General features: G+C 38.8%; 1 protein-coding gene across 4 annotated transcripts in view; it reads right to left on the minus strand.

Moving 5' to 3' along the window:
- KPNA1 (karyopherin subunit alpha 1) overlaps positions 1–15,920 on the minus strand; it is a 54,963-nt gene that overhangs the window by 33,747 nt on the left and 5,296 nt on the right. Inside the window, exons 1-5 of one of the 4 annotated variants that reach the window (XM_027681313.1) lie at positions 4,504–4,567; positions 3,892–3,945; positions 3,381–3,514; positions 1,871–1,978; positions 52–151 (exon numbers count right to left, since the gene is read on the minus strand). In XM_027681313.1, coding sequence (XP_027537114.1) covers positions 52–151; positions 1,871–1,978; positions 3,381–3,509 — 337 coding nt within the window. In that variant the 5' untranslated portion in view covers positions 3,510–3,514; positions 3,892–3,945; positions 4,504–4,567. Of the gene's footprint in view, positions 1–51; positions 152–1,870; positions 1,979–3,380; positions 3,515–3,891; positions 3,946–4,503; positions 4,568–8,493; positions 8,552–11,116; positions 11,135–15,920 lie in introns of those variants that run through there. The other 3 variants (XM_027681311.1, XM_027681312.1, XM_027681310.1) reach the window with 3 other exon arrangements.

Consider the following 15,920-nt stretch of genomic DNA (forward strand, 5'->3'; position numbering starts at 1 on the left):
AAAACATGTTCCAGGGAGGCTTCTTCATTTTTCTCCACGTAATTTCCTTACCTTTAGAAAGGAGCTTTCGGAACTTCTGGGTGGCTGAAAGCTGCTGTTCTGGACTATTGGAGAAAATCATCTCAATCATATCAGAGGTGATGACTGCACTCTAGGGTTCACATGCAGAAACAGAATGACAGTGATAAGAGAGCAAAAGGGGGGGAAAAAAATCTGGGATTAGTGGTAAACAGGTTACATATGTTAAACCAGTATCAAGTTAATCTCTTATTGGGTAAAAACCTAGGTAAGACCATTATAGACAACGAAGGTACATCTACATAAGCAGCATAATTTCAAGAGCAACATTTCTTTACTGGAAGCCAAAATTCAAATTTTACTCAAGATATGGTAAAAAAATTACTCTCCAGAATCATTTATTGGTATTCTCTCCCCCCCTCTAAAATAAATGTAAAATTGTCAGCTTCAACAGAAGGTAGTGCAAGAACACCACTTTGACTGTGTTATTGTTTAGATTTTTCAACATGTAAATTTTGACTTATTCTGTTACGCCAAAACATACAGGACCTGTCATTTCTAGAAGAGTTGCCAAACCTAATGCTTGTCATCATCAAGTAAGAGTATGAAATTTTCCATTATACTAATGGTTTCCAATAATATGGCTAATTAAATCAGCAACCTTTCTTATGCAAGGTAAGATCTGACATTCCATTTACCACACATGTATTTAAAGAAGCATAAGAAAAGTTAGATTTTTTTCTTCCACTTCTAATCTAAATCTGATCCCAACCTTTAGACAGGGACACAGATGACAGTGCTGAAAATACTTGAGCTTTGTCTGTAACAGCTAACTGCTGCAACTATTAATGGCCTGAAACGAATGATATTTAACACTGCAAACTGTATAATGACAATATCTCAGTTAAGCAGAATCCTTTCCTAACTATCTATATAAGCTTTCACACAAACAATTAATGGTATTTAGGACTTGTCTGATATTTTAAGACAAACTCTTGAAGAGTAAAACTATATATTCTATTAATGAACTTCCACATTGTTTATAAGCACTTCTCTGTTTCTCGGTAATTTTCAAGGCCCATATAACCACCAACACAATACAAACCTCAGCCTGATTTCTATGGAAATACCACTTGGTAGTCCCAGTATAGACAGTGTGAAGACCAGTGGTCAAACTTTTAAGTGAGGACTGTACTTTCCTCAAACCTCTCTGGTATAGCCTGAAAACCTTACCATTTGTCTTTTCAGGAAGAGAACAGTGGTAAAGAAACGAGGAGAGAACAAAAGAAGTCTAATTTCCACTAAAAAGCTTTTTTTGCTAGCTTGTAAAGGAGTTTACGGCCTTTTGCAGACAGATAAGCTATATCTAGCTGTATTTCCAATACCCTGGCTAAAAGTGGTGCCACTTGAATGTCTGTTAAGAAAGATTTCCATTGATCCCGTTTTAAACTTTGTAAACTGCAATAACACACTGCCCGATTTGCATGTTCATGTTTCAAGCATTATAAATTTCAGATTAAAAAGAAACCAAGAACTTTGGGCAACGGTTGGTAAAATCACCCATAACGGTGAACATCAGAACCAGGCAGTAATCAGCCTGCCAGAACAATGATGTTTTATTTAATTTTCTTGAGCACATGTCCTCTGAACAACCACTCACCCTATCCATAACACTTTTCTCTCATGTAATCTGTTTCAGGGTAGTTCACTGAGACAGATGTTTCAGAGCTGTCCATAAGCTCTTTGAATGCATTTTTCACATTCTTCTGGAATTCCATTCCCCTCAAGTCACTGCACAGCAGACCTGCCCAGTTTCAACAAAAAACAACTGTATTCCTTTCTCGTCACTTACAGAAGTCATCTCCATGTTGTTCATCTGAGCCTCATGGAAGCCACCATCTGACATTACTTCCTCCTCCGCTTCTTCCTCAGCCGTTGCAACATTTCGGCGTTTAAACAACTAAAGAGAAAAAGTATTTAATATATATTATACAGCCAATACATACACAGAACGTCATGTTAGGCTGCAAAAAAAATTACACACGCTATTACATGAAAGAAGCTTATATGCTGGCTACAGGACTTCACCTGACAGTACATGGAGAAAGTTTAGCCATGGAGTAAATGAAAAAAACAATGCTAAAAGATTGGTTCCTAACATTTCTGAAAAACTTTCACTGATGTTCCCTTCTCTTCTTCACCATCCACCTCTACCTACAAGCATCTCCAGCTTCCAGACAATTGCTTTCTTGTAGAAGTTCTGGGGCTCAAAGACCTGATAAATTGCTCTGTATTACAGATCTTCATAGAACACCTGCAGAGGTTCTGATAAGCGAGATACAGCAGCAAAGAGAAGGCTCTGGAGGATGATCATACATAGTATTGATATTACACTGGGATGAGCAGCTTCTCTCCTTAATCCAGCTGTCTATTGGAAGAAACATTAGCAGTAAGAAGATGGCTTTGAGGGTGCTGTTGAGCACAGGAAGGAAGACTCCAGCATTAAGCCATGTCAGATTTGCACCACTGCAGACAGGCAAAGCAGAGCCCTAACACAGACCTACCGTTAGTCTTTTCTCCAGAGAAGACAGGGAGGACACCGTATGCAAAACTGCTAAGTGTACAGCAACTCTAGGTCAGTGATAGGCATTCTTATGGAATGCTTTTCCTACTAAACCACTGTATGATGTGCCCACTCAAGCTCAACGAATGTCCAAAAATGTAATCTTAAACTAAAATTTATACATTGTCAAGTTATAAGAAAATTCAGAGGCCTGAGGTTGTTTTTGTGACGTTGTTCAGCTAAAAAAAACACAAAAAAACCAAGAAACTCCACCAAACAAAAAAATTAATTGAAACGTCAAGACAACAACCTGAGAAGAACTAGGTCAACAAATTATTTCTTCCCTCAAGAAAACCACTACTGCATCTTCTAAGGACTTGGTCATATCTTTTCATCCTTCTATTCTAGCTGTAATGTTTCCTTCCATTTCAACTCAGCTTACCACTCTTTGAACAGATTAGAGCCACCACAACTCAGAGGAAAATAAATAAATAAATAAACAAAGAACAAAACAGGAGTTCCTCAATCACCTTCAGTGCAAGGTCAGACAGTTCTGTGAAATCTTTAGGCTGCTCTGGCCAATGTTGCACTTGAGTGAATGAGGAGCAGTCACTCAGTCTTGTAGAGCCTGCAGAAGAGGCAGTGAAGTCTGCAAGTGATTCTGATTTCAGACTGACTACCTATGAACTTTGAGGGCAGGAACAACTAAGAAAGGGTTTGGGAGAAGCAAAAGCCAAAGACAATGCAAGACAAGACTGTTTCAGGACTGGTCCCGGTTACCACAAGTGCCGTGCATTACCTGCTCTTCTCTCTTTTGCTTCCGCAGCTGAAGACCCTCTTCCTCCCGCCTGCGACGCATCTCATCAGGGTTCAGAGATTTGTTCTTGTAGCTCTTCAGTCGGAAATTCTCTTTTCCTGAGGTCGTCATGATTCCTTCACAATACAAATAAAAAGAGAAGACAGAAAAAATTACTCTTCAACACATCATTTCATATTCTGTCTCCACTCCTCAAAATCTGTAGCCATGAATTTCCAGCCACTGCCTCCCTATATCCCATCACCTAACTTCCAACAATTTAGAAGGTGTAAAGCAAAATTTCACAGAATTGTCACTTTGGTGTGCCAGTTCTTCACTTCAGTTGAACAAACCTATATTTTATTCTCTGAGGCTGCAGAGAGTAAGTAAAATATGTTATTAAGAAAGAACTGAGGTCTATAAGGCAAAGTATATAGCCTGGGCTAAAAAGAAAACGGCACAACTGATTTTTAGCATTTCTCCACACAGAGGATTAGCCAAATTACTTACATACCCCTGTCTTCACTCAGAAGTAAAGGTGTCTTAGGTGCTTTATAGCTTGATTTACTTTGCGAAGATATGTGCACAATCCTAAACATCCACTGGTCAGATCATGTGACCAATACATCTGTTCTAGAACAAGCAGCAATCACAAGCATTGAGGCCATGTTGCTGAGAACACAGCTCCGTTGGGCAGGGCATGTCTCAAGGATGAAGGACCACCGCCTCCCTAAGATCCTGCTTTATGGTGAACTTGCCACTGGCTGCCACATGAGAGGAGCCCCAAAGAGAAGATACAAGGACTCCCTGAAACAACATCTCCGCCTTGGCCATATTGATCAACATAACTGGTCTACTCTGGCCTCCAACCAGGAGGTCTGGAGACACACCATCTATAACGCTGCTGATGCCTTTGAGAAAGAACGCAGGATCACCCTTGAGGAGAAAAGACAACGCAGAAAGTATCATGTCTTGCAGAATATACCTCCTAAGGAGTCTTTCTGCTGTGCCTTTTGCAACCGGACATGCCTGTCTCGTATTGGCCTTTTTAGCCACCAACGCGCTTGCAACAAACATGGGTAGAGCCCTTCCCAAATCTTCGTTCGCGAAGCCCAGTCATGATGACTTTGCGAGTCAGTAGAGGGGCTTTTTTCTGAACTTCCAATACACACTTTAAGTAAATTTAACAAAACCCTGTTGAAGAAACCCTGTGTTCTTTCTATCCAGACAAGGCCTACAAGGAAATAGAACTGAAAAGAAAAATTTTCGATGAGGATGGTTTAACCATTGAAAATGCTCTGTTCTGCAAAGAAAGCAGTGCTATTGTTCCCCTCCTCCCCACCCCCAGTCTCTAATCCTGTCACTGTTTATGTAGAGGGGCCTTTTTTCAGTCTGTGCTTTCCAAGTACCATCTGTCTTACGTAACTCAGTGGATCAGCATTTTTAACTACCCATGAAAATTTTCACATGTACACCACCACACTTTGGAGTTGCTTAGCATAAAACAGTAGGTATAATACTGTGCGAAAGAACACATCCCCCTGAAATCAATGGGCTGTGGATCAGGTCTCTACTCTTAGTGCTCCATTCTGCTGCTACTTCTCTCCTTTCATCACCCCCTTAATTCCAAAAGGGGTTGGGAATCAAATTCTCAACATGTCAGGATTTCCATGCATCTTCATAGAGATGCATGATCTTCAATACATTGTAACTATCTGTAACACAAAATTTAGGGAGCTACACCATACATAAAGTTACTCTACAAGGCTTTAAAGCTCTCTTTCGAATGCCCTAACGCATTGTATAAAATACACTACCTATCTCAAATTCCATAAGCCCAGCATCACCAGACGATAAATGATCTCCTGTGCACTTTTTACTTTAAAATGGAGCAATGTGAATGCATACAGACTCTCAACAGCTAAGGTTTCCTATTAAAAATACATCAAATCAAGTCTGCTCTAACCTCCTCTTCTTTCAGTTAGCACAAAGAATTTTAAGAGAATAAAAAAATAAAGAGGATACTCAAATGTGCTTCTTGTTAGAGCCTCTTTTTAAGTTGCTGCTATCTGACAATCAATTTGAAGAATTCTGACGATCAGAACTTACTTTAACAGAAAACATTTTGGACATCACTTCAAGAGTTATTGTATTCTGACAACTGAAATTTAAAAAACTCTTCAGGAACACAAACTACTATATTGATTATCAGTCAGTCACAATTTGCACCAAATGCAACATAAAAACCTGAGCATACAGGCAGGTAATTCAGCAGCCTAATTTTGCTGAAAAGGCTGTTCTGGAAATTACTTTTTTTTTTTTTTAAATAAAGGTACTACAAAAAGATAAATCTCAGAATGACAGAAGTTCCCTACATCATTCTTAACATCTTTGAGATTCCCTTCTTCCTGTGTTTACGTGTTTGTGTTTTAAGTGTTTGTGTTTCTTACAGTATGCTTGGCAACTACATTTTCTTCCCATTTTTAGTTCAAGTGACTACTACCTGTATATTAAACTTACATACTATCTGAAGAAGCCCTGAATTTTAACTGTAAAAAGAAGTTCAGGCTAACAAGTACTCAGAATTTCTTTTGTTCCTAAAATATTTTGAACAAAACATTTGGCGTATTTTAGAATTAGCAAGATGAACTGAAACACCAGATGGACAACCATGAGCTAAAAGGACATGCCAAACAGAAAATGGCTTTGCAGACACTCCAGTCATTCTGCTCCTGAACATGAACAAACACGGGCACATGCCACATTCCAGACAAGATCTCAGGCACTCCATAACGTTATTAATAATTCTCCATTTTTGCCTGAAACCTGTCTTCTCAAACTCACAAGACTGTATTTGCCCTTATTTGGGATTTCAGGACTTTGATAAATTCCTGTGGTCCTTTCACACCTTCACTTTCAACCCCTACAAGTTCTTAATCTCAATAAATCCTTGACAGGGAACATCTTCATCCCTTAAAACTGAAATTCATCTAATTTCTATTATGTAGTCTCTCCATATAATGTTCTACTGTTTTAAAACTTCAATGACAGTACCAACTTCATCATAAGTTTCTTTAGTGTATTCTTCCTTACTGTGTTTTTTTAACTAGTTTCCCCTCATCTCCCAACTTGCATATTAATTTTCTTTTGATTAATTTTGCTTCTGACTTTAAGGTAATAATTTCCATTTTCCTTTCAGAGTTCTATTAGCTCACTCCTTCTGTACCTTATGTCATTGTTTCATTTATTGAAAACACAGACACAGGATTTATTTGAATTCTCCCTCTGATTTTACCTCAACCCCTCTACCCAACAGTTTCACAAGAATTATCTTCTACTTCTTACACCCTTTACAAGCTTTAGCCACAACTTTTGGCTATGCTCATTTCTGACTTTCAAGACAGTTCATTTTGCTGACTAACCCCTTCCTCTATCTTCTGAGTAAACTGTATACTTAAAATCCTTTCAAAATAGTATATTGTGTTTTACCTGGGAGTACAAATGCCTGCCACCAAATGACTGGGAAGAGTTTCTTTTATTAAAGGTGAAAAAATTAAACTCCCTCCACCACTGAGAAGTTACCAATTCAACTAGCAATTAGTTCAATAACGTATTTTATAGCAGGCAAATAAGCAAAATCCCAGCACATAGCCACATATCCATTTTACATACCTGCCAATCTAACCTGTATAACTATTAAATCCATAGTTATTTTCTAAAACTAACTTTTATGTCCTGAATAGATCATAAAATCAATTATTTCTTCACCATTCTTTTACTGGTTTCCTGACTACTGATGAAAAATTCAATGACCCCATCAGGGATTCCATCTAGCCCAGACATGCTGCTAACATCTTCAGACCTACTCAAGTGTGTGAGCACACAATGGCTTTTCAGGACTGAAAATACAACACTTCTATATTAGCTGTTACAGTCATCCAAGGATTGTTTGCTATAAATCTCCTCCTCCATTTTTCAGGATGCAGCCTTTCCCCCACACTAAGCAACTAAGCAAACCAACTTCAAATGGGCCTTCAGCAGCTTTGTTGTGACTTAGCTGAAAATCTTTCAATGGTCACTTTAAGTTCACCCATGTAGCAAATAGCAAACCCTGGATTTTCTCTGCATTGTCAAAATTAATGCTACTTCTGGTGAAAATCTGTGGTGGTTGTCATGGAAATGTTCTACACATCTTTTCTTTCCTAAAGATAGCACAGTATTGTCCACATTTTTTATACTCCTGGCTACAAATAAAAACCTCTGGAGACCTGGTAAGGAACTTTCATGGTGTATTTTCAGGCTTTTGTGCAACACCACTCAAACCCCATACGACACTTTCTCCTCCTCAGTTTGGCTACCATTAAAAAAAAATTTAGTAAAATTAAACTGTCTATTCCCGAATGTTTGCATTTCTCTAAGGAAAATATGATCTCAATTTTTTGCTGATTAAGACAAGAACCCTACCAGATGTCCATGTGTTCCAAGCACACACTTCTAGGGGAAATAAAAAGTACTGCATTTCTCCTTGCTCATCAAGTAAAAGAAATTCAGAAGCACTGGGAAGTACAGAGTCACTTATTGCCATGACCTACCTTGTCCCAAGCAATCATCTGTATAGCAACAAAAATGAACTCCCTGCCTTCTTAAATCAGATATCACTGTCACTAGACTTAAGAGCTTTGCCAGAAGGAATGCCATGTGACTAATACTCTTGAATATTCCATACGTCAGAGGTACCAAGATGTAAAAATAAAGCCCTTATGAATCAAGACCTGCGTAATAGTATATATAACCACATACATTTTTTAAATGTAAGAGTATACATATACACCATGTATACAGAGCTGAAATCAAGATTATGAAATACACAGTTGATATTAAAGACTGCTGGAGACAAACTTTCCTTCTTTGGAAGTAGGAGTGGGAATAGCAAACCTATACAAGACATTCTACCTTCTAATAGGAGTATAACGGAAGCAGAAGACTTGAAAATTAAGGCAGAGAAGGAGGTTGAAGAGAAACAGTGTGGAAAAAAAAGTGTCTAAACGTCCATGATCTGCCATATCAGTGTACATTTCCTAACTAACAGAGCAGTTGACAGAAGGAAAGGACTCACTGGAGGCAAATTTGTGAGCTCTGGTGTGCTGTCAAACTGCTGTCTCTCCTTTTGATTCCTGCCACAGAGAGAGGGAAACAACCCTGAAAGGACAACCCATGCTGGAAATGGCACTGCCAGGACAGAACTCTAAGCAGTGAGAGAAGCTGGAATCACTCAAGGTAATCAATGTACAAACATCTTTACTTCCAAGGAGATTTTAGCTTGTGTATTGGCTCTGCCGCGGGACTCTACACTTCCTAGAGAAGCTACATCACAATCTTGACATAGTGCCAAATACCTACAGCACAGCCTGGACAGATGTTTGAGCAGTTCACTGAGGTGTGATTACAGGATGCATCACCCTCTGACACTCTTTAGTGTGAGACTAGAAAACCTCTCCAATTTAAAGAAACTAACTTGAAAGTAGCACTTGATCATTCTTTGCTCTCAACAACACATTCTCTACAAATTCAACATTTTGGCCACAAATGTGTTAAGTTTTTTTTTTTCCCATGAAGCACAGATTTTAGAAAGTCCTTCTAATTTGCTTTTTAGTAATTCAAAGGCAACAGATCAGAATGCTAACAGAACTACTTAAATCTTGTGGAAGTAAACAGTTAGATTTCTAGGAGATGACAGACAATCAAAGGTCTTCATAATAGAACCATGAATTATACAGGGCATAGATAAATGATAAAATGATAAAAATGATAAAATGATAAAAAACATCATCTGAGATTCATGCTATTTCCCAGGAAAAACTTTGAGAGCAAAATCCTATGTACACATCCACCAAGTCTCCATACTGTTGATAGTGCTATCTGAGGGGAAAAAAGAAATTAAAAGAAAAACAGCAGACTGACTTCACTCTTCACTGTCACCTCCTGTTGTCTGAAAAACCAGCTCAGCCAGATTAACATTTTGGTGAGGATGTATCTGCTTCTTTTCCAAAATTATTTACCAAAACATACTGGATTACAGGGGTCTATTGGAATGCCCATCAGTAGAAACACCCATATGACCTGAGGGACAGGTATTACTTTCTAATTTCAAATGGCTTCAGACTCCTGTAAAGCTCAGGACATCTAGAGGAAAGGATATTTAATCATCTCATCTACAAAAAGCTATTGTTCAAGCACAGCCAATTTCTCAAACCTATGCTTAACCTTCTCTAGCTGTAAAATGGGATGGGGAAACATGTCTTAGAGGCACCATAAAATTAACAGTTACAGTATCTGCAAAGACCTGCAAAGTAAGTTTTGCTGATGATATATCAAACCCTAGCACTTAGAAGGAAACAAAATTGTCTGAATTTCATTTTCTGTGGTTTATGGAAGCTGCAGCAGCAGAACAGCAGGGACCCACACTCCTAGGGCAACCATCACAGGAGAACGATGGAGAAGAAATTAAATCACCACCTTCTGCTACACAAAAGGCCAGAAGATTAAAAACTGGAAACAAGAAGGGGACTTCTTCATGGAACTGCTGCCCATCTCCATATTTGTCAAATCTGCTTTATTTTGCAGGCTTCCTAGTCCTCCTAGCATTTTTCCCTGCCCAGCGGTAGGCCTTAATTCACAACTGCTTCTGTTCCAGCACTTTTATAAACCTGTCAAAGAGCAAACAAGTACTAACCCACCTAATCTACAGCTAATTTAGCTTTAGGCCACTTGGCAAGTTGGACTGGTACCTGCTTAATAATGAGAATAATCTTAAAACAATTAATACAAGGCCTGAAAAGAAACAACACTGCACAATATGGAATGTGATATTACAGACTAATTACAAACCTCAACATTGACTGTTGCTCAAAAGCAAACAAAAAAAAATGGAGAAAAAAATAGATTGTGTTGCCTGAACAATGTCAAGGCCACTTGACGTCAAGTCTGCAGGGATGTCCCATTTTGACACCTCATCTTGACAAGATGAAAATGTGGTTAAAATAAGACACCATATCAAAGGTATTTCTGCAGAATTACTAATCTTGAAGGGTAAAACAATTATACTCCCAGGTAACATTCAGAAAAATTTTCTGTGGTTACAAAAATAGGTATTTATTAAGGCATGTGCTTAAAATCAGGCCAATACCAGCTTGCCAGGCCCCTGATCTTCTTTACACTAAAAAAACCCCACAGTCAAAACAAAAAAACAAGGAAGCATATTTCTGGTTGCAGCAAAAAACAACCACTAACAGAAATAGAATTACTTGACACTTGGTGCTGTCTCAGAAACTGATATGACACATCAGCCTGTACTACTATCTAAGCACACTGACAGCCACATAAACAGACACTTAATTTTTAAAAGCTTGAGGATTATGCACTTTTTCTTTCTTTTTTGAAGAAACACTGATGAGGACATTAAGCAGTAATACATTTACAATATTTGGTGGAAGAAGAGGACACTCCCCCCAGTAAAAGATTATACACAGTATATCCAGCACTTCACTATACATTTTCTATCATAAAGACATTTCCAACATGTTTTCAGTTCCATTTTTTAAAGGTCTACTTTAACTTAACAAGGCAGCAGATACAGCTTTCCAAGTTCCAGAAAGCTTTTAACTTGAGCAAGAGGGCAAAAAAAACCTGACTGTCAAAGCCAGGTCAACTTAAAATGAAAACTTCTTCAAATTTGTTACCTGAGACTTTCTGATCTGAGTTGAAAATGCAAAACTCCTTTACTGTATTCGAAGACACTGCAATGCAATAAATCTGTTTAAATGAAAAAAAAAATCATTTCTATGAGGTTTCTATTTTCTGCAGTCCACAATCAACCTGCAACCAAAAAGTTCCCACAAGTCATAAAACAAAGCAGCTAGTGATGGGGAATTAAACTTTTCAGCCGCACAGGATTATACTAACATTAAAAAAATAACCTCACGTTAATGTGCCCATCTACATGAAACAACAGAAGTGATTATTCCTGTGTAATGTAATCTGTTTTTCTTTTAAAGCAGAGATACATTTGTATTTTGATTAAGATTACAGCACATCCTCCCTACACTTACAGAATGGGCTGGCCAACAATGTATTTTCTGTAAGGTCATATCTGAAAAAGAGACTGTTTTAAAAACAACATTTGACAGTCATCATTTGTCAGAAAAAAGATCACCCTAAAATTGCTAACACCCTAATGTGCCCTGAACAGTCTTTACAAGAGAACAAGAGTGCACCTTTCAGCATTTCGCATAATGAAAAATAGAAATCCCTGACACTTTAATACAAATTGAGTTAAAAATAAAGTAAATTATTAATTAAGTTGACTTTGTAGTTTCAAGCAACTTTTTTGTGGGGTTGGGAATATCAGAAGATACAGAAACCAAAGCTACCTTATCCTTCCTGTGATGACAAATTTGCCTGCAACAATTGTATTATTTGCTGTGACTCAGCACTATGCAAGGCGTGTGCAAACCCACAAAATAACAGTAAGTCAAAATTCTACTGATTTTATACTAACTTTGGACATCAGCAACCAAAAGAGTCATATAACATTGATGCATCAGCCACATCAAGAAAAAACCCACAGGCACTTTAAAGCTTGGTTATACTCATTTTTCCTCCCTAGTACCCCTCCTACCAAAAGCTCTTGAATCCAACACGCAGCACAGAGAGACACATCTTTCTCCTTTCTGATCACTTCTCAATACAAAAAAAAAAAAAAAGATAGAACAGGAACACATAGGCCAGTTGAAGAAGGGATCATATAGAAGCTCTACAAGGAATCCTTGTATCTTTTAAGAGGCAATCTCACCCTACTTCAGACAAAACCCATAACAATCTAATAATCACAACATTATTACCTGACTTTACTTATAGGTACACTGCGGTTTGTGTGTCACCAGTAGGTGGCTTGTTTGCCAAAATGACATTTTCATAATTCAACTGGTGAATTTGCTTTCAAGTATAACCATAGCACTAAATTTGGTAGTCTTGCAATGCGTTGTTTGGAGATAAATACATTCAGGATGTTTAGTCACAGATTATTTCTTTTATGGTTCTAGAATTGACATATCACTTACATTTAATCTCAACCTTACTTAAAATAAAGTATCAAACCAGTTAGCTTCTTGCAGAACATACGAATCCTCCTGCTGAGCCTGACAAGCAGTCTGAACTACCAAATAAAAATGAAAAAAGAGAAAATAATTACTCTGGATCATAAGGAAAGCTGTCAGCAGCTGGTGACTAGCTAAATCTCAAGCCTTCTGTCACACTCTGCAAACTCAGAGTCTATTACTCTTCATACACCTCCAGGAATAGTTGTATTTCTTTCAGTTCCAATGCTTCTGGCTTCTGTCTCCTCATGACCCTAAGCACTAATTATGTTTCAAGAAAGTATTCACATTATCCCAATTCAAAATTTCTTCTATGTCACTGAACTCCATTTACTCCTGTCTTACACAAATGAACCAACAGAAGTGACCCCATGATGTCCAGTCTACCATCACTTTCTAACACTCTTTCATATCCTCCTACTACCACCATCCTTTATAAACCAATTCTGGGGAAAGGAAATTTAATGTCACCTGTCTTAGACTGCCTCTATTTTTTATCCTCAAAATGAATTATTAAGCCTGTATGATGTTTAATGCAGTTCAAGATATTCATGAGGTGGTATAATATAATTTCCAGTCCTACTGTTCCACAGATTTTATATTTAGCAGAGATTTCCACTGAGTTTTTAGTTTAAACTTATCTTTGCTGTTTTTCCAGAATCACTCTACCTTCTCCAATGTAACTTAGAAGTACTGATATTTCTACAGGCTTTGCAATCTATTGCTGGCATTTTGTATCTTGAAAACTCCATGTTCATTCTTGGAAATAACATTGGGCAGTATAATCCACTTACTTGCTTGACAGACTTTAAAAATTGTAACAGACTAGATTTTTTTTTTCTTCTGAGTGGAAAAAAGTTGGCTTGCTATTATAATGCTGCCCCTTTGCTTTGCAATTTAGATCAGCATTTTTTTCATTACTATTATTATATTATTTAAACAAGTACTTTCATTATGCTTTAGTCCCTCGGTATGAAGCTGAATAATTTTCTTATCAGTTCAGCTTCCACTCATGTTCTCTGAAAAATAGGTGGCCTGGTCTTTCTAACCTGTTTGTGCATTACATCATTCCAGAACCTCCTGTTCAGATATTTCAGCCACTCAGAGTATTTCATCAAGTGAGAAATTCCTTTAATACCTTTTATTTTTCTTGACTTGCTCATGGCCTACTAGGCTCACTCACTATTCCCTCTGGACTTCAGAAGTATTTAAGCAAATACAATAAATTAGCTATTTGCTGCTGTTCTTCTATTTCTCTTATGCTTCAAATCTACATTAAATCCCCTAACCCTAAATCACATCACCATTTTTTTAATCTGCCATATGCTTTTTTGCATAAACTTGATTTCGGTTTTTCAGGAGGGCACTGTTTTACACCCATTAACCTCTTGCCACTAAGTTAAATTTTCCAACCTAGCAAGTTGTTTACTGTTGCCCTAACAAGTAAACTTTTACCTTTAAGAACACAAAAGTAAAGTGAAGTCCCCCATTCGTCCCCTCGAGAACTTGTAAAACACTTTATAAGAATAATTCCCCAACCTTATGGAGGGGCAAACAGAAAGATATCAAAGCAAGCCTGTCAGATACAGGATAGTAAAACAAAATGTACCATTCTGTTCACTTTAGCTTATTCACACAGAAGGGAAAGAAATAAAAAAAGAGAGAAAAGACCACCGTACTGAAACACTGAAGTTGAAATAAAACGCCAGCAAGCCAGTTCTGAAGTCATCAACACAGAGAATGTAACATTGGAAAAAATCAACTTATGGCACTCTGACAGCAAAAGTCAAACATCCTGGTGCAGTGTTAGAATGAGAGATACGATGTAACCAAGACTCTGTTTAGAAGTTGGGAGCCAAGCCCACAAAACAGTCACATTTCTCAGAAATGGAAGCACTTCTCAGGAGTGAAGCATCATTGCATATGTTTAAAAGACTGTGACAAGGGAACCCACGCTGAGAAAAACCGCATGTCATCTTAAGTTACCGTGCCTCAAGCTACGACTCATTTCCCCTGTGCCCAAGGGTATGTCTAAAGGCTAACTAAAAGGTGCAACTACAGCTCAAGCAGAAATTTTAAATGCTGTTTTGAACGAGCCAGTTCACATGTCAATGCAGGTGGTAATGCTGAAGGAAGAACACAGTGAAGTTATAATAAAAAACAAGGACAAATTCAAAGATTAGCTTGATTCAATATATTAATTTACACTCCATTTACAATCTACTAATTAACTACTCTATTCTAGCTACTAATTGTTAGAGGTATATATAAAGTAGCTTTAAAATAACTAGTTTCTAGGGATAAAGTTAAAATCCCATTTCCTGAGAGCTCACACACATATCCCAACTTTATTGAGTCTTTCATTAACATCAAGCAGTCAAAGCAGAAAATATGCCAGCAAACAAAAAAATCCAGAAGAACAGCAGCTTGAATAAAGGATAAAGGGACCATTAAACACAACCATTCAGCACCATTTGGGAATTCTGCAGAAACAGCAGCCCAGTATTTTCACAGCTCATGACGTATCTTTTCAGCTCGGAGTTTCAGTTTTCATGAAACGCCCTCAAGAGGCAAAGCTTAAAATCATCGTTCCATGTGCCGCGGTACGGGCAACACAGACTTGGGGACTATGAATGGGACGAGTTTCTGCCGGATACAATCTCTAGAATAGGACAACTGGAAACGGCCACCGAGCGCAAACCCTTCATCGTATGCAGGGAGTCAAAGAGATAACGTTGTGGGTGGGATAATGTGAGGGTACGAAGTGATGTTTGCAGGGAGAAGGTAGAGCTTTAGTAAGATCACCTAACATCACTGGCGGGGGGAGGGGGGAAAGGGAAAGCCTGGAAGATCCAGGAGAAAGTTTCCCTTCCCCTCCACAGAATCACAAAATCAATCAGGTTGAAAAAGACCTCTCAGATCACCGAGTCCAACCTATGACCGAACACCACCATGTCAACTAGACCATGGCACTGAGTAGCACCTGCAGTCTTTCCTTAAACACCTCGACTCCACCACCTTCCTGGGCAGTCCATTCCAATGCTTAACCACCCTTTCAGTGAAGAAATTCCCCCAAACGTCCAACCCAAACATCCCCTGGCACAGCTTAAGACTATGTCCTCTCGTCCAGCTGAGGCTCTGCCTCTCCTCACACCCCGTCCCGCAGCAGTCCGAGTCCCGCAGCCAATCCCAGAGACTTCCAAAGCCGGCGCGAGGCCACGCCACCAGGGAGCCCGTCCGGCCGCGCGGGGGTTCTCCCTGGGCAGGAGGGTTCCGTCTCTCCCCGCACCCCCCGCGCGGTCCTGGTCCCGATCCCGGCCCACGCGCGCGCCGTTCCCGCCGCGCCGGCGGCGGCCCCGCCCCGCGCGCGGCCCCCGCGCGCCTGTTG

The sequence above is a fragment of the Neopelma chrysocephalum genome, unplaced genomic scaffold (genome assembly GCF_003984885.1).
Source record: "Neopelma chrysocephalum unplaced genomic scaffold, ASM398488v2 Primary Assembly neopelma1_60, whole genome shotgun sequence".
Lineage (NCBI taxonomy): Eukaryota > Metazoa > Chordata > Aves > Passeriformes > Pipridae > Neopelma > Neopelma chrysocephalum.